At 51.2% G+C, this 26,396-nt stretch overlaps 1 protein-coding gene across 1 annotated transcript in view; it reads right to left on the bottom strand.

Annotated features, from left to right (window-relative positions):
* Window positions 1-26,396, bottom strand: part of PDS5A (PDS5 cohesin associated factor A) — a 1,342,323-nt gene that overhangs the window by 531,981 nt on the left and 783,946 nt on the right. The window contains exons 21-22 of the mRNA XM_078678314.1: window positions 17,069-17,227; window positions 16,859-16,927 (exon numbers count right to left, since the gene is read on the bottom strand). Coding sequence (XP_078534440.1) covers window positions 16,859-16,927; window positions 17,069-17,227 — 228 coding nt within the window. The remainder of the gene's footprint in view (window positions 1-16,858; window positions 16,928-17,068; window positions 17,228-26,396) is intronic.

The raw sequence follows: 26,396 nt of genomic DNA, 5'->3' as shown, positions 1-26,396 counted from the left end.
TTTCGTTTCAGAATGGGACATAAGCTTTGTTGAGGTGGCGGGTTGTTTTGCTGCCGTCAAGCAGGGGAGCAGGGTGGGGGGTGGTTGGGGCGGGTACGTTTTCAGGATTGTTACAAAGTTTGAAGGTTCTTTGTTCAAAGCAGAAACTGCTAGAAAACACACGCGATAGCATTGTGTGGGTGCGTTGCTTTGAGAGAGATGTGGTCCACTATTCTGCTTATGATGACGAATACAGTGTCAACAAGCTCTGGCGATGGTACTGATGTCCCCTTGGTGGCCCCGGTGTCCCCCTTAACACTGCTTACCTGGAACGTGCATGGCCTGGGGGATAAAATCAAACTAGGACTGGTGCTGCAATACCTACGGCGTAGTGCGCCTGCTGTAGCATTGTTACAAGAAACGCACATAATGTGCCCAGCATGTAAGGCCTTGGATCGTTGGGGGTACAAAATGGCTGTTCACTGAGTTCACACCTGGCACCAGAGGGGTGGGCATTCTGATTCGTAAGCAAGTCCCCCTGATTGCACACAACACATGGACGGATATCCAAGGGAGGTTTTCAGCTATTTCTTGTCAATGGGAGGGGAAAAAGTTTAATATTGTGTCCGTGTATATCCCTCCTGCCTTGCACTCGGTGGCCTTTCCGGCACTTAGTACGTTCCTACTGGGCCTCCCGGAGGGAGAGTTGATTGTGGGAGGCGACTTTAACGCAGTTGGAGATGGCGCCAGGGACCGCTACACAAGTAGAGGAGTGGGGGCAGGCAGCTCCCGTTTGGCGGGATTTATTGATGCGCTGGGTCTCACTGACGCCTGGAGATACAGACACCCCACAGAGCAACGCTACACGTTCCAGTCAGGAGTACACGATAGCCTCTCCTGTATAGATTATTTTCTCCTCTCTGCTGACGGACTATCACACTTGACTGAGGCTGAAATACGTCCCCGGGGCATATCAGATCATTTGCCAGTTACTCTGACCTATACAGTGCACACAAAGGTGAGAAAGACAATTTTCCCCATCACACCAGGCTACTTGCAGGTCTCCAAGATCCGCAAAGAAATCATTAGGGCAACCACACTCTATTTCCAAGAAAACGTGAACTCGGTGCAGTTCCCAGGTGTTTTATGGGAGGCATACAAGACTGTGGTAAGGGGGCAGGCGATTGCCTCCATAACTGGCCATAGGCGTGCAGCACGAAGCGAGCTAGAGACACTTGAGGCTGAATTGGCGGAGCTCCAAACACTACATGAGCAAAGTCCATCTCCGGAAGCGGCACATGCTTTGCGTCTTAAACAGAGCACACTTAAGGAATACCAGAGCGAACAGGTTAAGCTTCGCCTTCAGGCCACAAGGCATAGTGTTTATGAGGTGGGGGACAAAGCAGGCAAGCTTTTGGCATGGTTGGATAGGAGGGAAAGAGCGCAGAGAACAATAGCTCAACTTCGTACCTCGACTGGCACAATCGTTACTGCTCCTGAAGATATAGTAGATGCCTTAGCTGACCATTTTGCGCAGGTTTATACTACCAACTCACATATGACAAAGGAAGAGGCGCAGACATACATCAAAGACATCCACATGCCTACTCTGTCCGAGGAAGCGGCTGAATCTCTGGAGGCGGAATTCACGATAGACGAGATTCTATCAGCCATCCAATCTCTGCAATCGGGTAAAGCAGTGGGGCCAGATGGGATACCCATTGAACTTTATAAACGTGCTTCTGATTCATTAGCCCCTCATCTTTTGGCGATGTATTCTAGTAGCCTGGAAGCCGGGGAGTTGCCGCGAAACCAGCGTATGGCTACCATAGTCGTACTGCCTAAACCAGGCAAACCTTTAGATGAATGCTCCTCATATCGCCCCATATCCATGCTCAACGCTGCGGCTAAGATCCTAGCTAAGTTGATTGCTGTCAGACTGACCCCCGCCATCTCAATACTCTGATCCACCCGGACCAATCCAGATTTATGCCCAGCAGGAATACCGCACTCAATCTGCGGAGGGTGCATGCAGTGATGGGCCGCATGCAATACATTCAAGAGCCCAGAGTTGGCAGGGTATGCTCAGACGCGAGTCCCTTGCTCACTTTGCCACTGGATTCAAGCAAGCCGGGCTGAAGACAGCTCAATGCCAGAAACCGGTCCTCGGAAGATTATTTCCGGTCCAGGGAAGGCATGGCTTGGCAGTTCGGGCTGGACTATTCCCATGAGGCACAGGGTCAGACTGATTTGCATATGGCCATGTCTGAACTGGGGTGGCAGAGTGGGCTAAAGAACGGTGATGGATTAAACCCAGATCTTTTCGGAAGGCAAGATCTTTTGACTGGGTGTGAGTGTTTGATTGGTTCAGATGCTCCGTCCATCACCACCCCCTTTTGTACCGCTTTTGGCCGCCATAAGTGTGTCAGGGTATGGTCAGACGTGAGTCCCTTGCTCACTTTGCCACTGGATTCAAGCAAGCCGGGCTGAAGAAGGCTGTAATGCCAGAAACCGGTCCTCGGAAGCTTGTTTCCAGTCCAGGGAAGGCATGGCTTGGCAGTTCGGGCTGGACTGTTCCCATGAGGCACAGGGTCAGACTGATTTGCATATAGCCATGTCTGAACTGGGGTGGCAGAGTGGGCTAAAGAACGGTGATGGATTAAGCCCAGATCTTTTGACTGGGTGTGAGTGTTTGATTGGTTCATATACTCCGTCCATCACCACCCCCTTTTGTACCGAATCTGGATTTCCAGCACTGAGTTAGAAAAGTAACATGAAAAGTAACTTACCTGCAATTTATTGTTTAAGCCCATTCATTTCAATGTACTGCTTCAAAAAGTTTCTAGGTGTGGAGTTTTGACAAAACTGAAATAATCTTTAAAAATCATGCGAATAACCAAAACGTAATTACTTACCTGTTTCTAGAAAATGTCCCAGTATTGGATCTAGGTATCCAGCACTGAGTTATAAATGTAACGCAAATAGTAACTTACCTACAATTTACTTAAAAAGCCTATTCATTCCAATGTACTGTATTCGTTAAGTGCTGCTCCCCTGTAAATCAAACAAAGTACAATTTCGATTGCATTTTCAAACTGTTGTATATCCAGTAACTCATTACTGGAAAGTATGTAATGCTTACCTGTACCAGGCGTGCTTGGTTCTAAAAATAAACAGTACATTTTTTATACAAAAACAATTGGCCTAGAGTTCAGTTCGTGAATGTGTGAATTCATTTGCTGACTGAGTGTGTACATCAAATGCTTAACAATGTCCGCTGATACTGCCTTACTGCTAGACCAAGCTACCACTATTAGAGAGTAAGGTTCTATCTAACTTTAAACTCTGCCAACCTCTGGGGACACTTGAACTATATACACACTATACCTCATTTGGTGTAGTATATATAGAGCCAGTTTCTTACACCACTGCAGAGTCCGCATATGCCATCTGGCATGAGTGACCAGCAGGATTCAGGAGGCCTTGGGGCCCACAGCCTCAGGGTCATCCTGACTGAAACCCAGGAAAGAGGTTGAAAGATCGGAAACATAGCCTGAATAACCTGGACTCGTCGTTCGGGAGGATAGGCACGAAACTGCATCTTATCCAGAACCGCTCCGCTGAAGAGGAGCTTCTGAGAGGGAATCAGGTGCAACTTAGGCACATTCATGGAGAACCCCAGCAAATGCAGGAGGTCGGCCGTAGTCTGAAGGTGGGAGACGACTGCCCGGGGAGAGCCCGCTTCAACAGCCAAGTCGTCGAGATAGGGGGAAGACTGGAACCCCTGATCTGCACAGATGAGCTGCGACCACCGCCATCACTTTGGTGAACCACCGAGTGGCGCAGGTAAGGCCAAAGCGGAGCATGGTAAACTGAAAGTGCTCATAGCCTACCGTGAAACGCTGTTAACGCCTGTGGGACAGCAGGACAGGAATGTGAAAATACGCGTCTGGCAGGTCAAACGCTACCATCCAGTCTCCCGGGTCGAGAGCCGACATGACATGAGCCAGAGTTAGCATCTTGAACTTCTCCTTCCAGAGGAAGCGACTGACATCTCTGAGGTACAAGATAGGACGCAGGCTCTTGTCCTTCTTGGGCAACAGAAACTAGTGGGAATAACCACATCATCCTACTTCTGGCGCAGGAGCGCACACAATTGCCCCCTTGGCCAAGACGGCAGGAACTTCCTGGCGAAGAAGTGCCAAGTGATCCAACAACATGCGGTGGTACTGGGGTGGCATGGCTGGAGGAGTAGTCTCGAAGGGGAGGGAGTAGCCCCTTTGGACTATCTGTAAAACCCACCTGTCCGAAGTGATGGTGCGCCAGTGGGGGAGGGGATAGCGGATTCTGCCGCCCACTGGCGTTTGACGGGTATGAAAAACCGGACTAGGAAGGTTTGGAGGCAGTGGTGGAGGTGGACTGACCCACCCGCTGGCCCCCTGACCCGCCTCTGTGGGTTCCACGTCCGCTGCCGCGCTGAGACTGTTGGTACGTGGGCCTGTGGCTCTGAAGCGAACGAGAGTGGGGTCTGCAATCCTATGGTCACCCCAGATTTTTGCTTTTTGCTTCACTGGTTTACGACTTTCCCTGGCTGTGGGCCTGCTAATCAGACCCACAGCCTAGCTGTTCTCCCTCTACATTAACAACCATGTACTTTAGGTGCATTTACCAATTGGTACTGGGCCACCTTATCAGTCCCTGTACAGTATACCTTAGGTATCCAGGGCATAGGTGTACCCAGGGCCTACCAGGGGCTCAAGCATGTATTATGCCACCCCTGGCTGGCCATCTAAAATAGACACAACTGGCTGCACGACAGCTGGGGCAAGGTGGTGTAATCACCCGTTGCTGTAGATATAGTATACCTATATCTAAGCCTAAAATGGACACATATATTTCTATCAGTCACTCCTATGGCAGGCCTTATCAATCCTGAAGGCAGAGTGCTTGGAATTATGTGAGATGGTGCTCTGGCATGAGCTGAGACCGTTTGCAGCTTGCGGAACCAAGTCCTAATAGCTGTTCCATGATAACGCTATACCATATACTAAGTGCATTATAATCCTCGTGGTTAAATGCTAACTCTGGTATAACATTATCAAAACATGTCGAGTAAGGTGTCATACGAATTGGAATACTACCCCCTCGCCAATTCTGGCGACGGGGGTAGCATTCCAGCCTTCTAGAGGGACACGACATGTATGTAACTGTGAACCCCGGTTAAAGTTAACTCGAGCCTTGGCATCACAAAATGGATGCCACCACCACAGACCCAAGTCTGACCTCCTGCTGCTGGGAGTCCTTCCAGCGAGGGAGGCTTGGACAAAGGGTTTCCTGCCTTGGGAGGTGCTAGCACCACCCCAGACAGCATTTTGTGTATTGGGTAGGATAGGCCTGAAAGGAATGAGAGTTGCCCGGGGCACACAAGGTGTACTGTGCATACACCGGTTTAAACCAGTTGCTGGGGCATCCCTGCCCCAGCTCTGGCGGGAAACCGGACAAAGGATAGGGGGTGTAGCCACCCCCCTTCCTGGTCCCACCCAGGGGTGGGACCTAGTCAGTAGTGCAGCCCCCTTTAGCAGGATAAAGGTAGGAGCTGGTCCCATTCCAAATTAGATTAATCCTGAACTACTCTACAAGAAGAAACTCTGGACTTCGACGTTCTGCTCCCCAGAAGACTGAAGAATCTCTCTTGTGGGCAAGGAGTGTCCAACCTGCACAAGCAGGCACCATCAAGCGTCAGGCTTCACTTTGTCGTCTTCCCTAGAGGATCCAGACTTCAGAGCCCGACGAGACCCGGATTCCCAGACCTCTCCGACCTCAACTCACATCTACAGCAAAGCTGAGACCCGTGGGTGCGACGAGACACGTGGGACCGGCCATCTTGGAAGAAGCTGCACTTCGCTTCCAGCACGACTCCCGAGGTAAACTCGACCAAGTGCTTTGGGGACTGAAGCCCCAGCGCCGAGCAGCCCCTGCACCGAAGATCAGCCCTCCAGCATCCACGAGATCTGCGTGGGGCCCTTCTGCTTGTTTGCTGCTCGACGCGTTGTCTGGTCACTTGCCGGCTGGCTAGTAGCCTCCTAGACGACGAACCTTTGAATCTTTGCTGCTGGTCTGGTTGCTCCAGACTGGCCCTTGCTCCCTTCCAAAAGAGGAGCACCCTGGACCCTCCTGGTCCACTCCAGACGCCGTTTCCACTCACCGCGTGGGTTGCCTTTGCCAAGGCCTGTTGACGCCGATTCCGGATCCAACACCGCCGACAGCGAGAGCCTGCGTGGGACAGCTCGTGCCTCCATCCTGGTCGTCGAAGACACCTTCTGGGTCACGTGGCTGCAGAGACAAGCGTCCACTCTTCACCTGATCGCGATGACAGCATCTGGTTCCTTCCTGGTTCCACACCGGTCACTGGCTAGTGACTTTGAACACTGTCCCCTCTGCTTTCAGGTCCTCTTCTTCCCCGATCCACCCTTGGATCGCACCGGACATCTTCCTCCTGGTCGCCTGCAGCATCTTTTCTTCCAGGCTCCATAGACTTCAACGCGAGAACCCGACACACTTTGACACCTATGCACCCGCAGCCCGTGGGTGAGGTAACGAGAGCATTTCGGTGCTCAAGGGTAGTTTAACTGTCCTAGTGTCCAGTTCCACAGTCGTTTTAGTTCTACCTAGTCAGGATTGTCCGTACTCACCTTTAACTTGAACTGTACTGTCCATAGACGTTGTTACGCATCTCGCGTGAGTTCACACTCTGCACACGCGTTCCGTGGGCCTCCTATTACTTACCTAGTGTTAGTGTAGCGTGGTCCCAACGATCCTACAGCCTCTGGACAGCTCCATTCCTTCCATCGACTTTCACATTCCACTTACTTAGTATATGGTTTGTCGTGCCCCTAGGGCACCATTGTAATTTTGTGCAACTTATCATATTTTTCCTAAGAGATTGTCATGTGCTTAGCCCTCTGACCTCATAAAGAGTTCAGAGGTGTTTGTTATTAATAAATATACTGTTTATTTTCATAACAACCTGTGTGGTGTCCTTTCATCTGGTATTCAAGGGGTTATATTGTGGTAAAACAGCTGGCTTCACATGCCAAAAGAGTTTAGCGTATGACTGCTTTGTCCATGCTACCATTAGGATAGCTGGTCTATAAGGTTGACTTACAACCAATCACCATAAGGGTTGTTTGGACTGATACAAGGTGATCACTAGAACTAGTGAGCATCATATATCAGGTCAACTTCTCACATGCCTAATTACCAAAAAGGTGAAGGCCATCAAAGGACATGTCCTTCAAGGTGTTCGGGACATCCCCCCAAAAAACCAGTGGTCCTCAGCCAGGCCCGTCGACGGAGCGCCACGGTTGTGGAAATCACTCTTCCCAGCGAGTCGGCGGTGTCAAGGTCACATTGAATCGTGAACTTGTCTCCATCTCTCCCTTCAGCAATCGCTTGGGAGAGCACTGTCCGGGCCTCCTTCGGACACTGAGGCAGCACCAGCACTACTGTATCCCACACAGAGTGGGAATAAAGGCCCAAGAGGCATGCAGTGTTCACAGACTGCAGCCCTGAACTGGCTGAAGAAAAAAATATTCCTACCGAACTATTACAGTTTCTTGGATTACCTGTCCGGAGGTGCAGAAGGGAATGCGCTTGGGGACGCATAAACTTGGACAATCAAGCTCTCAGGGGTAGGGTGTTGGGAGAGGAAAATGGGGTCGGCCGGGGCCAGGCGATGGCGTCATGCCACGTTCCTTTCCATAGGAGCCCCTGTGTTGGGCCTGGACCAGGTGCCCAAAAGAAAGTCTGAAAGTGCATCATTAAAAGGCACCAGTGGCTCCGCAGAGGTAGCCGCCGGCTGAAGCACTGTCAGGAAGTTAGGCCTGACGGCCACTGTAGGGAGTTGGACAGCCTCAGCCGCCCTACGCAACGCCACTGCGTAACTCGCACCCTCCTCCGTAGCCACAGTAGGAGGAGTTAGCATGCCAAGGTCAGGAGAGGTGTCAAGACCGCTGGCATCCCAAAATTCCTCTACCCAGTCCAGGTCAAACTCACACTATGCTGTGAGAGGGTTCTCAGACCCCTCCCAGTCCTCTCCTTCCTCCGAAGGCTGCTGAACAGGAGGAAAATAAGGAGGCTGGACATAGGGGTAGAAAGGCCCCATTGGCATCGGAATCGGTGTAAAGCAATGCCATTCGGGCACCGTGTCCACATCGGAGCTGAAACCGGGGGCGACTTCGCCCACGGGCATTGGCGAGGTCGAAGGTGGTGCCGTTGGGGTCGGTGGAGGTGTCACTAGGTCATCCGGCATCGACCGGGATCCAGGCCTGAATCCTTGGGGGTCCTACTGCGCCAGGGCCGAAGCAGACAGCTATGCTATAGCCGGCGACAATCAAGAGTGAGGGCCCTCAGTTGTGCCCGTGGGGCCCGAAAGCACGCCGGTGGGGCCCGATGGCCCAAAGAGGCGGGCCATGGCTGACAGAAATTCCTGCAGCTGGGCCAGAGTCACCAACAGACCCGGGAAGGGCAGGTAGGTTGGCGGCGACTGCGTAGGCTCTGCCGGAGCCACAGGAGTTGCACCACCCACACCTGCAGACGCGACGGGCGAGGGGAAGCTGGAAAGCGATGGCGCTTCAACTTTGTAATGCTTCGCCTTACCTGACCCCGAGTGCGAAGACTTCGATCCCGACGAACAATGGTAATGGCTCCACAACCAGTCCCTCGACTTCCCACGGGACTGGGACCTTGAACGGCACGGAGCCGACTGCCGGACTTCAAGCAACTTTCGGGACCGCTCCCACAAAGTCTGCGGCGCCATGGCCCGGCAGTGGGACACGACTTCGGGTCGTGGTCGCGCCCCACACAATAGAGCCATACACGGTGCAAGTCAGTCACCGACATCATGCGATGACAGTCCCCACAGGACTTGAAACCGGGCATCCCTACGGCACCAGGAGTCGATCGACTCGAGAAACAGAGACTAAAAGGCCTCGAAAAACTCTCCGAATCTGCACTTGCTGGCGCGGAAAAAGAAAGTACTGACATCAGCGCGTGAGGGCGGTGTCTAAGTAACTGCTGAGACGTCAACTCGGCGCCCACGACGCCAATGATGGACGTGGAGCCGCACAACGCCACCTACCGACACGCATGGGTACTGCTGACGAGAACATTCCGGATTCAGTCTGACGCCTGGGGGTAATTCTAAGGTAAGGAACCTATCGCATTGTGTTTCTTTCAGATAAATCAAACACAGAGATCGCCCTAAGTTGGCAGGGTATGCCCAGGTGCGAGTCCCTTACTCACTTTGCCACTGGATTCAAACTAGCCTGGCTGATGAAGGGTGTTACCCAGGAACCTGTCCCAGGATGCTTGTTTGCGGTTCAGGGAAGATCTGGCTTGCAGTTCAGGCTGGACTGTTCCCATGAGGCACAGGGTCAAGACTAATTTGCATACTGCTGGGTTTGAGCTAAGGTGGCGAAGTGAGCTAAAGAGTGATGATGGATTCAACCCAGACCTGTGACTGGGGGTGAGTGTCTGAAAAGTTTCAGCGCTCAGTCCTTCATCTCCTTGTGTTTGCTTTGGTCGCACTCCAGGCATAAGAGACACACTAAGTGGGGGTCCGTGACCAACATGGCGTTGCGACAGGAGCCGCATGGCTTGAACCCGAGGTCTTCTTGCTAGACATTCCTAGCACACCAAAAGTTGTCGACAAAAAAGTAAAAAAAAAGTCTGTCAATAAATGACAGGGGATAAGCTCTCTTTGACGGATCTGCACTGGCTGGTGCAAAAAGAAAATAACTGATGTCAGCGTGCTGGAGTGATGGTTATATTGACAACGCGGACGTCATGACGACAAACTATGCCAACGACATCAGGAGACAACAGACGCCACCTACTGGCGCGCAGGGGTACTGCAGAGAAAAATCTTACAGAGCCAGCCTGACGCCTTGGAGTTCAAAGGTAAGGAATCTGCGGCTAGATGTCTCTGTTACATTGTTTCTCCCATAGGATAGCATCACAGCGTTTGAGGCTCAGGCCTCAAATCTGACAGCTGGGATTTTCTAACGTTTCATCCGTAAAAATCTAGAACGTTTTAAGTACTTACCCGATTCTGATGCTCTTGGTGTCTAAAATTGTATAAAACATCAGTTTTTTTTCTAAATTGGTCTCTAGTTTCTTGAGTGTGTCTCACTTTCTGACTGTGTGTACAACAAAAGCTTAATCACTACCCTCAGATAAGCCTAAACTGCTCACCCACGCTATCATAAATGATGCACTTGGGGCAGCACGGGTAGGAGTAAGGCAATAGACTTATGCGGACATTATTACCGCGGTGAATACCTACCGACTGTCAGCTCATGGGGCATATCACATGCACCTTAGCAAGACCATATTCAGGTCATCTCTTTTGATACATTTTTTGCTTCCCTTGGGCCAGCTCATGCCCTGAAGCTAAAACTAACAGTGGATTTTTACTGCTAGTTTTTAGGACGACAGGCTTATCATACTTAGAAACTGAGCTATTTCCTAGTAGGGGCCACTAGAAGGTCCTGATGAGTAAGCAGTAGGGGACTGCTTACGAAACATGTAGACCTGGTAGTAGTTATTTGCTCTACCTCAAAACCCCCTTCTTAACGTCCCCAGCTAGGGAAGTGAATAAATTGTTTTTTTCCACTAGCCAGAGGATTTTTAGCTTTTTTAATTCCCACACATTACTAGGTCCCTACACTTCACTGACACCACTCACCTTGCACTGTCACATAGCCTTGTCACCTTATCAGTGCTCCCGCGTAGTTCGTCAGGTCGTAGCACGCCCCGCCCCGTAGAGGGACGGGAAGACCCCAATGATGAAGCATGACACTAATGGATTTTTTTAGTGTGTGAGGGGTATTTTAACAAGCACATTGTGCTCTCATCTTTACCACCCTAAGAGAGAGTTAATTATTCCACCACCCACAAAAATAAAAAATAAAAATTTCACATCACCACACATTGATAGAATCTCTTTGTTTATGCATTATGAATTTAAGCCCAGAAACCAATAAGGGTCGCCTGGACTTTCTGCATAGTGTAACTCATTTTGGTACACTACATAGAAAGCCACCTTCCTACTTCAGATTACATTACAGACGATCAGGATTCATTTTATTTTAAGCACAGGAGATTAAGTGATTTGCTCAGAGCTAACTCCAGGACTTGAACCTGGTTCCCAAGATACAAAGTCAGCAGCTCTGCCCGTTAGGCATCATCTATATTTCTCAATTTCCTGTGAATGTCTTACACAACTACAATTACGTATGATAACATATAGAGACCTTATTCTCTGTTCAAATGTTTATGATAAGTGAAAAAAACACCAATAAAAAATACTGGATAGTTCCCCTGATGTCTTGTATGCGAATACGTGCAAGCTTTTGTTTTAAAGCTGGACTTTGGGACATAGTTCAGCACCTTTACACCAGTGGTGCTGGAACAATTTTCAGAGTAGGGGTGCTGGCATCAATGTAACATTACTGAAGTCAGAGGGATAGTGAAAATTCCTAGCTTCCTTCAAAGTGTAGCAAATGTATTCAGCAGGAGGGTGGTACGGGTGCTGATGGTGCATTATGAAGCACACTGTTGTAAATAGATTACTAAAACATTATGTGGTATTGTACTCTCATTTACAGACACACATTTTCCAATGAAATGGCCACTAAATTTGCTAATACAGTTTTAATGATAAAACAGTACTGCACACAACTGATAATGTGGAGAAAGGGGGTTTCAGTAAATATTTAACATTTGCGCGTGTCAAAATAAAAGTTTCTACATTTGTTTCATCACTTCAGCATTACAAAAAAGTGGTTGATTATTGCTTTCCTAACTGTTGATATATTCTGAAATGTGTTCAGGTATTTAAATGCTGTTGTGTTACAAAAATGATATCCTACAGCCTTTCCTTTCACACTCCCTGTGTCCCAGCAAGATTGTCGCACAAGTTACTTACCTTCGGTAACTATATATCTGTAAGGTACAGTAGTTAGTGTTAGATTCCTTACCTTAGAATATCCCCAGGCGTCAGAATGTATCCGGAAAGTTTTCGTCAGCAGTAACCCTGCGCGTCAGTAGGTGTCGTCTGCGGCTCCGCGTCCGTCGTCGTGATCGCCAGGATGACGTCGGAGTACTTAGACGCCGCCCTCGCGCTCTGACGTCTGTTTTGTACATAACTTTCCGCGCCAGGAACGCAGAGCCATGAAAGAAACCGACACTGGTGCCATGAAACTAGGGCCCTGAAAGGGATGTCCTTAACCCTAGATATCGGTTCACAGAACGGGGAGGATGGGTGGGGCGGTAAGGAATGTAACACTAACTACTGTTTCTTGCAGATATATTGTTACCGAAGGTAAGTAACTTGTGCATCTGAAAGAAACAGGTTAGTGTTAGATTCCTTACCTTAGAATAGATACCCCTGCAATACCAACCCCGGTGGTGGGTCTGCGAACCAAGATCACACTAGAAAGTCCTGGAGAAAGGAACGGCCGAAAAAGCCATCTCTCCAGACTTGGCTGTCCAGGCAATAATGTCTAGCAAACGTGTGCAGCGAGGCCCCAGTTGCTGCCTGACAGATGTCCTGCAAGGGGACTCCCCGACCCAGGGCAGTAGTAGCCGCCATGGCCCGAGTGGAATGGGCGCGCAGCCCAACAGGAGGTTCCTTTTTCGCCAAAGAGTAGTAAACAATGCAGAGGTAATGGCAACTAGGAATGCAGTCTTAAGAGTCAGAAGACGAAGAGGACAGTTATGAAGTGGCTCAAAGGGAGCGCACATCAGATACGTAAGAACAGGATTCAAGTCCCACTGAGGCTTCACGAAGGGAACAGGAGGAAACATGGGTGTCATGCCTTTCAAGAATCTATTTACAACAGGGGACTTGAAAGGAGAAGGCTGATCAGGAAGCCTTAACAAGGCTGAAATGGCCGAGAGGTAGCCCTTTATCGTGCCCAGAGCAGAGCTCTGCTGGGCAAGAGAAAGAATGAAGAGGAGAACCTCTGAAAGGGGGGCAGAGAGTGGATCCACAGCCTTTGCTGTGCACCATGCCACGAATTTGTTACACCTGCAGGCGTATACCATTTTTGTGGAGGGACACCTGGCTGCCAGAATCACATCACAAACTTCAGGAGGCAAGTCAAATGGCCTCAACTGCCGTCCCCTGCTGCTGTGACAGAAGGTCCTCCTGAAGAGGCAGACGAATCGGGGGACCGAGTGACATACGGAGTAGCTCGGGATACCAGTATCTTCGTGCCAGTCCGGAGCCACATGGATGACTTGGGCCTGGTCTCGCCTGATCTTCTTCAGCCCTCTGGGCAGAAGTGGTATAGGTGGAAAGGCGTACAACAGACTGAAGCGCCACTCGCGACGAAAAGAGTCGCCGAGCGAGTGGCGCCTTGGAAATTCCAACGCGCAGAACTGATATTGTGCGTTCTCTTCGGTGGCGAATAGATCTAACCAAGGCTCTCCCCACTGCTGAAAGAGACCTTGCGCCACGCCAGAGTTTAGACGCCATTCGTGATCCATCATGCACCGGCGGCTGAGCTAGTCCGCCCTGGCGGTCAGGGAACCTGCCAGGTGTTGAACCACCAGGGTGACACCCTGGTGTTCCAGCCATGTCCAGAAGCGCAGAGCCTCCTGACAAAGGGTCCACGAACACCACACTGCCTTGTTTGTTGCAGTACCACATGGCGGTGGTGTTGTCCGTGAACACCTGCACTACACTTCCCCGGACAGAGGGAAGGAATGCCTTCAGTGCAAGTCGGATCGCCCACAGCTCCAGAAAGTTGATATGGAGCCGGGACTCCCCCGAAGACCAGAGGCCTCTGATCTCCCCCTCTCCCATGTGGCCCCCCTATCCCAGGAGGGACGCATGTGTCACCACTATGTGCTCTGGTTGGGGTTGGGAGAGGGATCTGCAGCTGACCCAATTGCGGTACATGAGCCACCACTGCAACTGACTCGCAGTGCCATCCGAGGTCAGGACGTGGTCGGACAGGTTGCCCTGATACTGTGCCCACTGAAATTTCAGGTCCCACTGCAGAGCCCGCATCCGCCACCTGGTGTGATGCACCAAAAGGATGCAGGAGCCGCAGCGTCAACCTGACCAAAACGCGGGATAAAGGCTGAAAGATCAGAATCAGAGCCTGAATATCCCGAACCCGTTGTTCGGGGGGGATAAACCCGAAACTGCGCCGAGTCCAGAACCATTCCGATGAAAAGGAGCTTCTGAGAGGGGCACAGGTGTGACTTCGGCACGTTGATGGAGAACCCCAGCGAGTGCAGGAGGTCAGCAGTAGTATGGAGGTGGGAGACGACCGTTTGGAGCGAGCCCGCCTTCAACAACCAATTGTCGAGATAGGGGAAGACAAACCCCTGATCTGCACAGATGAGCTGCGACCACCGCCATCACTTTCGTGAACATCCGAGGGGCGCTGGTAAGGCCAAAGGGGAGCACAGTAAACTGAAAGTGCTCGTGGCCTACCGTGAACCGCAGGTAGTGCCGGTGGGCCGGCAGGACGGGTATGTGGAAATATGCGTCCTGCAAGTCCAACGCCACCATCCAGTCTCCCGGGTCCAGGGCAGCTAGGACCGGAGCCAAAGTCAGCATCTTGAACTTCTCCTTCCGGAGGAAGCCGTTGATGCTCCGTAGGTCCAAGATAGGGCGTAGGTCTCCTTTGCCCTTCTTGGGTACCAGAAAGTAGTGGGAATAGCAACCACATCCTACTTCTGGCCAAGAGGGCCTTAACTTCCTCCTGCAGAAGTTGCAAGAGATCCCCCGACATGCGGTGGTACTGCGGTGGCATGGCTGGAGGGGTCGCCTCAAAGGGGAGGGAGTAGCCCCTTCGGACGATTTGCAGCACCCACCTGCCCGACATGTTGGAGCGCCAGTAGAGGAGGTGATAGCAGACCCTGCCCCCCACTGGCGTCGAATGGGTCTGAAATACCAGACTAGGAATGCTTAGAGGCAGATGCTGTAGGAGCGGATGTGGACTGACCCTGCCGTTGTCCCCCGGCACCGCCACGGCGGTAACCACGTCCACAACTGCGTTGAGACTGGTTCTGTGGCCTGTGGCTGACTGGACGTGTGGGGGCACCCCTTCCTTGGCCACAAAAGGGGAAAAAAGCGGAAATTTGCTGGCGCTGGCCTAGGCCCAAGGACTTGGCCGTAGCCCTGGAGTCCTTGAAACGCTCTAGGAGCACTGTCCGCTTTGTCGCCAAAAAGGCAACGGCCATCAAAAGGGTATGTCCATGAGCGTGGCCTGGACATCCCCCGAAAAGTTGGCAGACCTCAACCAGGCATGGCGACGAATCGCCACCATCAAGGAAATCGCTCTGCCCAGCGAGTCCGTAGTGTCAAGTCCACAGCTAATTGAGTACCGTGCTGCATCCCGCCCCTCCGCCAGGGCTTAGGCCTCCTCCGGACATTATGGCAGCAAGTCCGCAACCGTATCCCACAGAGAGTGGGTGTAATGGCCCAAAAGGCAGGCGGTGTTGACAGACCGCAGCCCGAAACTCAGAGAGGAGAACAGTTTCTTGACAAACTGATCATACCTTTTGGATTCCCGGTCGGGAATGTGGTCTGGGACGCAGAGGCCTGGATCACCAGGCTCTCGGGGTAGGGTGAACGGACAGAAAGCAGGGGTCGCCCGGAGCCGGGCGGTGGCGTCGGTCCACGTTCCGATCCACAGGGAGGCCTGTAGAAGGCTTGGACCAGGTACCCATCAGAACGTCGGTGAGGGCCTCGGCCCAGGGACCGACGGGTATGGAGCTGGACGCAGTGCCGCGCGGGCAGTGTCGCCTGCAACCACGGCCGCATTGCGCGAGCGTCGAGGGGAGTCGGAAGAGCGATGACGCCTCTTCGACTTCTTTTTCGAATGCCTCGACTTACCTGAGGACTTTGAGCCAGACGAGTGTGAATGACTTGACGAGCGGCGATGACTGTGAATGACTCAACGAGCGGCGATGACTGCGGCTCTCTGATCGGTCCCTCGACGTCCTCCTCGACTGGGACCTCGAGCGGCGTGGAGCCGACTGCTGGATCTCGAGCAGCTTAAGGGACCGCTCCCGCGTAACCTTCGAGGTCAAGGCCCGGCAGTCGGGGCACGACTTACCATGGTCGGCCCCGAGGCAGTAAAGGCACCGACGGTGGGGGCCGGTCACCGACAATAGGCGGTGACAGGCCTTGCAAGGTTTGAAACCAGGCATCCCTACGGCACTGCGAGTCGAAGTGATCAAAAGAGATCTAAAAAGGTAGTCAAAAAATGACTAGAGTACTGCTCTTCCCGGATCTGCGCTTGCTGACGCGAAAAAAAAAAAAAGAACTGACGTCAGCGCCATCCCGGCGATCACGACGACGGACGCGGAGCAGCAGATGACGCCTACCGACACGCAGGTGTACTGCTGACAAAAACTTTCCAGATCCAGTCTGATACCTGGGGATATTCTAAGGTAAGGAATCTAACACTAACCTGTTTCTTTCATATATATAGTTCACTTTCAAACCTTTTCTCACTTTGTCTGTCAAAAATAAGAGAAGTAAACACCAATTTCCATGTTAAAATAAGAGGCAGCAAATAGCCTGACATCTGGTCTCTGTATTGAAAGCACAGCAAATGTGACAAGATTAATATAAAATGCAAATGCATCTTTAGTTATTGCTATTTCTCGACCCACTGGAAATCAGCTGGCAACCCACAGTTTGTGAAGCGGTCTAAGAGCTCATTCCGGTAGGAGGTCTTTCACTCTAGACAGCAGATGCAAAATGTCTTTGCGCATTGAAAAACTACTGACTCAATATCATCACACTAATTACATACAATTCTATGGAGCGTCTCAAACAATATCTTACCTTTGACAGTACTTCTGGGGACACTTCATCATCTGGCGACCATAATTTCCCATTTCTTTCACCATTAGACTATAAATTGTAGAGACACAAACAGTGTGTAAAACACCAGATAACGGAATACTATTCACATTGGTTTAATTAGAGAAATGGTTGCAAATAAGACTGTGTACAAGCTACAGATGGTATATTAAAGGTAGAACATATATTTACCCTGTCGTTCATAAGGAGATCTTTCACTATAAAATTTGCGACCACAGACTTCATGGGTGAAGCAAACTGGTCTGGTGCCAACATAGAAATGTGACCCAAAGAAACTAAGGGTGTTACAAGCTGTTCTGGAACATCAGCATTCAGGCTTCTACTGAGTGGCTAGGGGAGAAGAAAGAAAAATGATTTGGTCATTTACCCTGGGAGAAGTAATAAACACTTTCATCATTAACATTGCTATGTTTTAACCTAGTTATTCAGTTTCTTGCAAACAGTAAAAACTAGACTGAAGTCTGAAATTTCGAAAACCAACTTAACAGGAAATAAGTTACTTTAGGTTTTTGTCATAGCTTCACATGCTTGAGCGGTTCCCTGTTGGACTAGAAGCCCATTGCAATTTTATATTTAGCAGTAAATAGACATTTATTTAGTAGCGCATAACCGGACTATAAAGACTATAAGTACTAGCCCCTTTGACCAGTATTAAAATATATTAAAACATTTATTTTTATTGATTTTAAAGTTCACTAAGAACATAGTTCTCTAGCTAATGAACAAGTTACCTACCTTTGGTAACACTCTTTCTGGTACAGACTATCTAGCTGTTGATTTCTCACCTTTTGAATATTCCCCAGGCATCTCATGGGATCTAGGAATTTTTCCATAGTACCTCCGCGGCAGAAGATGGTGGCCTGCTGCTACGCACCGACACCGCTCTACTCTGGAAATGAAGAGTGGGGGTGGAGATTAAATAAGTGCCACTCCAGGGCGCTGAAGCCAGTTGCTTTCAAGACTGTCTGCGCCGCCAGACACGGAGCTCCGAAAGCAAACTGGTAGACTGTGAAGATTCTTAGACTTTGGACTACCTTTAATAAGATCCCAACACGGAACTGGAAGGATGTGAGGGTCGGTGAGGAATCTGCAGTTAGACTGTCTACTAGAAAGAGTTGGTACTTTTGTTCTTTTGATAGAGGCTTGTAGCTTTAAATTCTTTACCTTTTAAATAGATACCATAGCAGTACCAAATGGGAAAAGGCTATGGATGGACTCAAACTAGAAGGTCTTGCAAGTCCTAGTGGGCAAAGTGCCCTTCTCAGCGGACTTTGCTGAACAGACAATAGTGCTTATGAATGTATGGAGGGACCACCCTAACCCAGAGGCAGTGCATCTGTGTAGGAAGCTGGCTTTGTATATACTATATTAAAGTAAGAAAGGTATAGTGTGTGCAGAGTCAAGGGAGTCCCCAGAGGTATAGCAGAGGCTAAATTAGATAAGTACCCACAGCTCTCTTTGTGGTAGTGTGGGCTAGCAGTTAAGCTTATCGAGATATATTCTTAAATGCAAGACTTTACAAGGTAATGCAATTGGGAATCGATTTGCAATTGTTACATATTGGTATGGTTTCAAAAAGCAGGTTAAATTACAAAGTACTTACTTTTAGAATACTTTTGACCCAATCGCAGTAGGTAAGCCAACACTGCAGTTGTTTCACAGTCTCCTCTGAAATTTGGACATGGTCAGAGAGATCCCCCTTGAGCTACTGGGACTTCAGTGCAGAGCCCAAATATGCCATGCGGCATGCTAACCCAGCAGGATGCAGGAGGTCATCAGTCTCCGCCTCAAAGTCAGCCTCACCAAAATCCAGGACCAAGTCTGAAAGATCAGAATAGCCTGGATGTCCTGGGCTCTATCAGGAGAAAGGCATGAAACCGAACCATGTCCAAAATGGTTCCAACGAACGGGGGTCATCTGGTAATGAGTCAAGTGCATCTTTAGCATGTTTATAGTGAACCCTAAAGATGGCAGGAGGTTCACCATAGTCTTGAGGAGGTGGACTACAGCCTGGGGTGAGCCCCCTACAACAGCCAGTTGTCAACGTAGGAAAAAACGGGCACTCTGACCTCTGAATGTGTGCTGCCATGACCGCTATTACACCGAGGGGCGTTGGCAAGTCCAGAAGGGAGCACAGCAAACTGGAAATGCTCCTCTCACACCTCGAACCTCAGGTAGTGCAGACAGGCCGGCAGGACAGGTTGTGCATCTTTTCAATCTCTTCCTCCGAAAGGAGAAAATCAAGTTGCTCACCCTGGTCCAGATCTTCTCTGCCCTCGACCCTGAAGACTGGATATGGCATCCTACATGTACGACACCAACATCTAGTCTCCAGGGACGATGGTAAACAACACGTGGGTCAGGGTGAGCATCTTGAATTTCTCCTTTCAGAGGAAAAGATTTAGAAGATGCAGAACACAGGAAAGCAAAGGGCTATTTTCAGGGACATAATCAGCCCTCAAGTCATGCAAGTCCTCATAACAATTATCTGCATAGGACTCAACAAACTCATCAGCCTGGTCACTATCATTATCTTAATTTGTTCCAAATAGGGAACAGAGTGTATGTTGTCTGCCTTGAGGTAAAGCGCACCGCGAAACCTTGGTCAGATTTGATTGGGAGGTTGGCTGAATTTGGACCGAATTTGAGTCGCCGTTGGAACGGATGCACAAGTTACTACTTGTGTAACAATATATCTGTAAGAGCCATTAGTTAATGATAGATTCCTTACCTTAGAATATCCCCAGGCGTCAGACTGGATCTGGAAAGTTTTGCTAGCAGTACCTCTGAGCGTCAGTAGGTGGCATCATGCGGCTCCGCGTCTGTCGCTGGCGTCGTAAGCGCCGAGACGACGTCACAGAGACTACTTAGGCACCACCCATGCACACTGACGTCAGTTCTGTATGTTACTTTCTGCGCCAGGAACGCAGAGCCATGCCACAAACTGACCACATCTGCCTAAGAATCTAGGGCCCTTAAAAGGGATGTCCCTAACCCTAAAGATCAGTTCGCAGAACGGGGAGGATGGGTGTGGCGGTAAGGAATCTATCACTAACTAATATCTCTTTCAAATAGATCGTTTCACAAGTAGCAACTTGTGCATCTGGAAGAGACAGGTTAGTGATAGATCCCTTACCTTAGAATAGATACCACAGCAATACCAACCCTAGTGGAGGGTCTGCGAACAAAATTACACCGGGAAGAGAACAGAACGGCCAAAGAAGCCGTCGCTCCAGACTTGACTGTCAAGGCAGTAGTGCTTGGTAAACGTGTGCAGCGAGGCCCACGTAGCTGCCTGACAAATGCCCTGCAAGGGAACGCCACGTCCCAAGGCAGTAGTGGCTGCAGTTGCCCTGGTCGAATGGGCACACAGCCCCACAGGAGGCTCCTTCTTAGCCAAGGAGTAACATGCTTTGATGCACAGAATGACCCACTGGGAAATGGTGCGTTTGGTGACCTTTTTTGGCACCCACGTAGCCAACAAAGAGCTGATCATCCACCCGGAACTGTTGTGTACGCTGAAGATAGAAAGCAAGCGCACATTTTGGGTCCAGATGGTGGAGCCTCTCCTTTTCCCTGGAAGGATGAGGAGGCGGAAAGAAAGTGGGCACAGTGATGGTCTGCCCAATGTGGAAGGGCGTGAAAACCTTAGGCAAGAAAGAAGGATGGGTCTTAAAATCACCTTGCCTGGATGAACAGAAAGGAAAGGAGGTTTAGAAGAAAGAGCCTGGAGCCCACTCACTCTTCTGGCAGAGGTGATGGCTACCAGGAAAGCCGTCTTTAGAGTAAGAAGACATAAAGGACAGTTATGACGAGGCTCAAAGGGAGCGCACATCAGAAAAGTAAAGACAAGATTTAAGTCCTATTGAGGCATTATGAAAGGCACGGGAGGAAACATGTGTAATGCCTTTGAGAAAGAGGTTAAGAATCGGAGACTAAAAAATAGAAGGCTAATCAGGAAGCCTTAGGAAGGCGGAAATGGCAGAAAGATATCCTTTGATAGTGCCCAGAGCAGAGCCCTGCTGGGCCAAAGATAGGAGAAACAGAAGAACCTCAGAAAGGGGGTCGAAAGGGGATCCACAGCCTTTGCTGTGCACCATGCCACAAATTTGTTCCATCGGCAGGCGTATACCATTTTAGTGGAGGGGCGCCTGGCTGCCTGAATGACATTACAGACTTCGGGAGGAAGGTCGATGTAGGAGAGTAGGGTCTGTTTCCTATGGTTACCCCCACTTTTTGCTGTGATTCTCTGGTTTTTCGACTTTAGTGTGGCTGTGGACCTGCTAATCAGACCCACAGCCCAGTTTTTCTCTATCTAAATTGATACCATGTACTTTAGGTACATACCAGATTGGTTACTGGGTCACCCTTGTGAGCCCTCTATAGTGTACCATATGTACCAAGGACATAGGTGCACCTTAGGCCTACCAGGGGCTGCAGCATGTATTGTGCCACACCTGGTTTGCCTTCCAAACTGACACCACAGGTCTGTTCACACAGCCTGGGTAAGGTGGTGTAATCACCCCTTACTTAGATATAGCATACCTATATAGAGCGACCCTTGACCCTGTCACCAGGTAGGTCGCCCCCCTCAGCCGCAACACGGTCCTCCTGTGCCGCTGTCCCGCTACCGCTACCCGCTGTGCCTGTGTCCTGAACGCTTCTTCAGCTCCGCGGTCCGGCCTGCCTGATTTGCCTGCGTTTGTTTATTTGTGCCTTCTGGTGCCTCCTATTTGTTTATTTCGCCCCTTGTGCCCTCTTGTTGCTGCTTATTCGTTTATCTCGCCCCTTCTGCCCTCTCGTGCAGTCTCCACCCCTGCCCCCTTTTGCCTTCTGTGTCACCTCCCCACCCGCTCCACACCCTCGGGCTTTCCCGCCGCTGCGTCCCTTGCAGCCCCGCCCCCCCCTGGTGCCCCATTCGCCGCCCCGCTCCCGCCTCCCAGCTGCTTCTCCCTCCCACAGCCCCTCATTTGGAGGCCGCGCAGCGGGCGCGCCAAAGACAAGCTCGTGTACGCACGTCTGCGCCTGGACCGCCAAATGAGAACTCCTGGCCCCCGCCGAAACCAAGAAATACGACACCGCCACCCTCCACGCACTCAACACCGGACGACCATCCGCCTGCTACCAATCCACCACCTCGAAGCGCACCCACGGACCCTTCACCTGCCAAGCCTGCAAATTCACCTGCCTCCGAATCTGCACCCCTCCCTCCGGACCAGGCAACAACAACCACCACCTCAAGTGCATCCTACTCAACACCTGCTCCGTCCACAAGCACGCCATCGAACTCTGGGACCTCCTCGATACAACAGCGTCGGACGTCGCCTTCCTCACGGAAACCTGGATGAATGCCTCCTCAGCCCCCGACATCGCCATAGCCATAGCCATCCCGGACGGCTACAAGATCATCCGGAAGGACCGTGTCAACCAAACCGGAGGAGGAATCGCTATCATCTACAGGAACACCATCAGCGTCACTACCAACTCCGAAAACACCCTCCCTGCCGCCGAACACCTACATTTCCAGATCCACACCGACCCAAAGACCACCCTCAGAGGAACCCTCATCTACAGACCCCCGGGCCCACACACACAATTCAGTGAAGCCATCGCCGACTTCATCAGCCCGCATGCCCTCGCCTCATCAGACTACATGCTCCTAGGGGACCTGAACTTCCACCTGGAGAACAACAACGACAAGACCACCACCCTGCTCGACACCCTCGGACTCAAGCAACTGGTGAACACCACCACCCACTAAGCCGGCCACAATCTCGACCTCATCTTCTCTGCCAGCGGCCATATTACCTTCAGACCACTTCCCACCACCGACCGCAACAGATCCCCCACAGATGCTGGAGCAAAGTAACCACAGACCAGCTAGCCACATCACTGAGCCAGAACCCACCAATCGACACCGCTGACACCAATGACGCAGCCCGCAACCTCACATAGTTGATCACCAACTGCGCCGACGCCCTTGCACCACTGAAGAACCCTCCAGGCAAGCCCGGCAACAGGAAAGCCACATGGTTCACCAACGACCTCATAGAATCAAAGAAATCCTGCTGAACCCTCGAGAAAACCTGGTGCTGCGAACAGACGACAGAAAACCTGACAGCCCTCAGGAACGCCACTCGCAAACACCACCAGCTGATCCGCACCACCAAAAAGATATCATTCAAAGAGCGGCTGGACAACAGCAAGGAACTCTTCAGCATCATAAAAGAGCTCTCTAACCCCTGCGCCAGCAGCAACAACATCAGACCGTCACAAGAACTCTGCAACTCCCTCGCCACGTTCTTTCGCCGCAAAATCGCTGATATACACGACAGCTTCGGCGCCCAGACTCCGCCTCCAGCCACCGAACCAACGCCCCCTACCACCACCCTCAACGCTTGGACTCCCATCAGCACAGAAGACACCACCCACGTTATGAACACCATCCACTCCGGCTCTCCCTCCGACCCATGCCTTCACCACATCTTCAACAATGCAGACACCACCATCGCACCCCACCTCCGGAACTTCATAAACAACTCCTTCACGTCCGCCACCTTCCCAGAGAGCTGGAAGCACGCAGAGATCAACGCCCTACTGAAGAAACCCACAGCGGACCCTAAAGACCTCAATAACTTCCGCCCCATCTCTCTTCTTCCCTTCCCCGCAAAAGTCATCGAGAAGACCGTCAATAAACAGCTGACCGCATTCCTCGAGACAAATTGCTCCCTCGACCCATCCCAGTCCGGATTTCGAGCCAACCACAGCACCGAGACCGCCCTCATCGCAGCAACCGACGACATCAGGACTCTGCTTGACAACAGGGAAACAACCGCTCTCATCCTAGACCTCTCAGCTGCCTTTGATACCGTCTGCCATCGCACCCTAATAACCCGCCTCGACAACACTGGGATACAAGGTAAAGCCCTGGACTGGATCACCTCGTTCCTCTCCAACAGAACCCAGAGAGTCCGCCTCCCTCCCTTCCGCGGCCACCGAGATCATCTGCGGCATACCCCATGGCTCTTCGCTCAGCCCAACCCTCTTCAATATCTACATGAGCCCCCTCGCCGCCATCACACGCAAACACAACCTCAACATCATCTCCTACGCAGACGACACCCAGCTGATACTCTCCCTCACCAAAGACCCAGCTACCGCCAAGATCAACCTCCAGGAAGGAATGAAAGAAGTCGCGTAATGGATGAAGCTCAGCCGTCTGAAACTGAACTAAGACAAGACGGAGGTCCTCATCCTCGGACCATCCCCATCCGCCTGAGACAACTCCTGGTGGCCCACAGCGCTGGGCACCGCACCGACACCCACGGACCATGCACGCAACCTGGGATTCATCCTGGAATCCTCTCTCACAATGACCAAGCAAGTCAACGCCATCTCATCCTCCTGCTTCAACACCCTGCGTATGCTCCGAAAGATCTTCCGGTGGATCCCGACCAGAACTAGAAAGACGGTCACCCAGGCCCTCGTCACCAGCCTACTGGACTACGGGAACGCCCTATACGCAGGAACCACAGCCATACTCCAGAAAAGACTCCAGCGCATACAGAACGTATCCGCACGACTCATCCTCGACATCCCTCGCCCCTACCACATATCTGCACACCTGAGAGACCTACACTGGCTCCCCGTCAGCAAAAGAATCACGTTCAGGCTCCTCACCCACGCACACAAAACGCTCCACGACATGGGCCCCGAATACCTCAACAACCGCCTCACGTTCTACACTCCAACCCGCCAGCTCCGCTCCGCTAGCCTCGCCCTCGCCACACCACCGGAGGAAGATCGTTCTCCTACCTGTCTGCCAAGACGTGGAACTCCCTCCCCGCCCACCTATGACTGACCCAAGACCATCTCACCTTCCGGAAACACCTCAAGACCTGGCTATTCGAGAGTTGCAGCACTCCCCCCCCCCCCCTCCCTCCCTTCAGCGCCTTGAGACGCTTCTATATCTATATATTCATATACACACATATACACCTATGAGTCACTCCTATGGCAGGCCTTAACAATCCTGGAGGCAGAGTGCTTGGTTTTATGTGAGAGGGTGCCCTAGCATGAGCTGAGCCCCTCTGCAGCTTTCGGAACCATCTCCTTATAGCTGTTCTATGATATAGCCATACCATATACTCTTAAGTGCATTATAATACTCGCGGTTAATGCTAACTTTGGTTTGGCTTCATCAAAACATGTCGTGTAAAGTGTAAAACACTTTGGAATACTACCCCCCTGCCAGTCCTGGCGGTGGGGGTAGCATTCCACCCTTCTAGAGTGAGAAGACATGTAGTTACTGGTTTACCCGGTTAAAGGTAAACAGAGCCTCAGCATCACAAAATGGATGCTGCTGCCACAGACACGAGTCTGACCTCCTGTTGCTGGATGAAACTCCGGCAGGGGAGGCCTGGACAATAGGTTTCCTGTCAAGGGAGGGGCCAGCACTTTCCCAGACAGGCTTTTGTGTATTGGGGCAGGGAGGGGTGCATTCAGTGAATGCTTTCCCGACACTGCCTGGGGCACACAAGGTGCTCCATGCATTTCCCAGTGCAAACCGGTTGCTGGGGCACTCTGCCCCAGCTATGGTGCGAAACTGGGCAAAGGGAAAGGGGTGTAACCACCCCCTTCCCAGGTCGACCCATAGGAGGGACCTTAAGGGTAGTCCAGCCTCTAAACTCAGTATAAGTATAGTGAGCTGTGTCCCTAGGACTTTAGATTACCCTGGACGAAACTCAGAAACATAAATCCTGGACCTTCGACATTCCATTTCGACTGGAAGACAGAAGACATCTCCCTTGTGGTCAAGGAGTGACCACCCTGTTCAAACAGGCACCAACAGCAACTTTGCCGGTCTGCATTTTTTAGGCTCCCGAAGAATCTGCGACACAGGACTCTGACTTCCAGACATCTCTGACCCCGACCTTCAATCCCAGCAAAGCTGAGATCCGTGGCGGACACGAGAGACGTTGGACCAGAACTCCTGGACATCCTGCATTTTGCTAACTGCATCGACTCCCGAGGTATCTCGCAGTTGTGCATAGGGGTACGAGAAGCCCCAGACCCGAGCACCATTTGCACCGAAGCTCAGGCCTCCACACTCCACGAGTGTCCCGTGGGGCCTGCTCTTGCATTTCAGCTTGGCGCGTCTTCCCGGTTCCTAGTGAGCCCCCTGAAGACTTTCTTTTACATCTAACTTGCTTTCCTGGTTGCTCCAGGCTTGTTACAACTTCCCTACAAAGGAGAAGTTCCTCAGACCTTGCTGGTCTGCACCGAAGCCATTCTCGACATCCTGCGTGGGTTGCGTTTGCCAAGTCTTGTTGGGTCCAGTCCGGATACCGACACCCCTGTCAACTAGATCCTTCGTGGGACAACTCGAATCCAGCTCCTGGTCGTCGTCGACGCCTCCTGATCCTCGTGGCTGAAGAGACAAACTTCACTTCTTCACCTGAAATCACCCGACATCGCCTGGTTCCTTCCTGGTTCCATC

The sequence above is a fragment of the Lissotriton helveticus genome, chromosome 2_2, assembly GCF_964261635.1.
Source record: "Lissotriton helveticus chromosome 2_2, aLisHel1.1, whole genome shotgun sequence".
Lineage (NCBI taxonomy): Eukaryota > Metazoa > Chordata > Amphibia > Caudata > Salamandridae > Lissotriton > Lissotriton helveticus.
The sequence above is the reverse complement of the archived record's forward strand: the minus strand, read 5'-3'. Positions and strand labels throughout refer to the sequence as shown.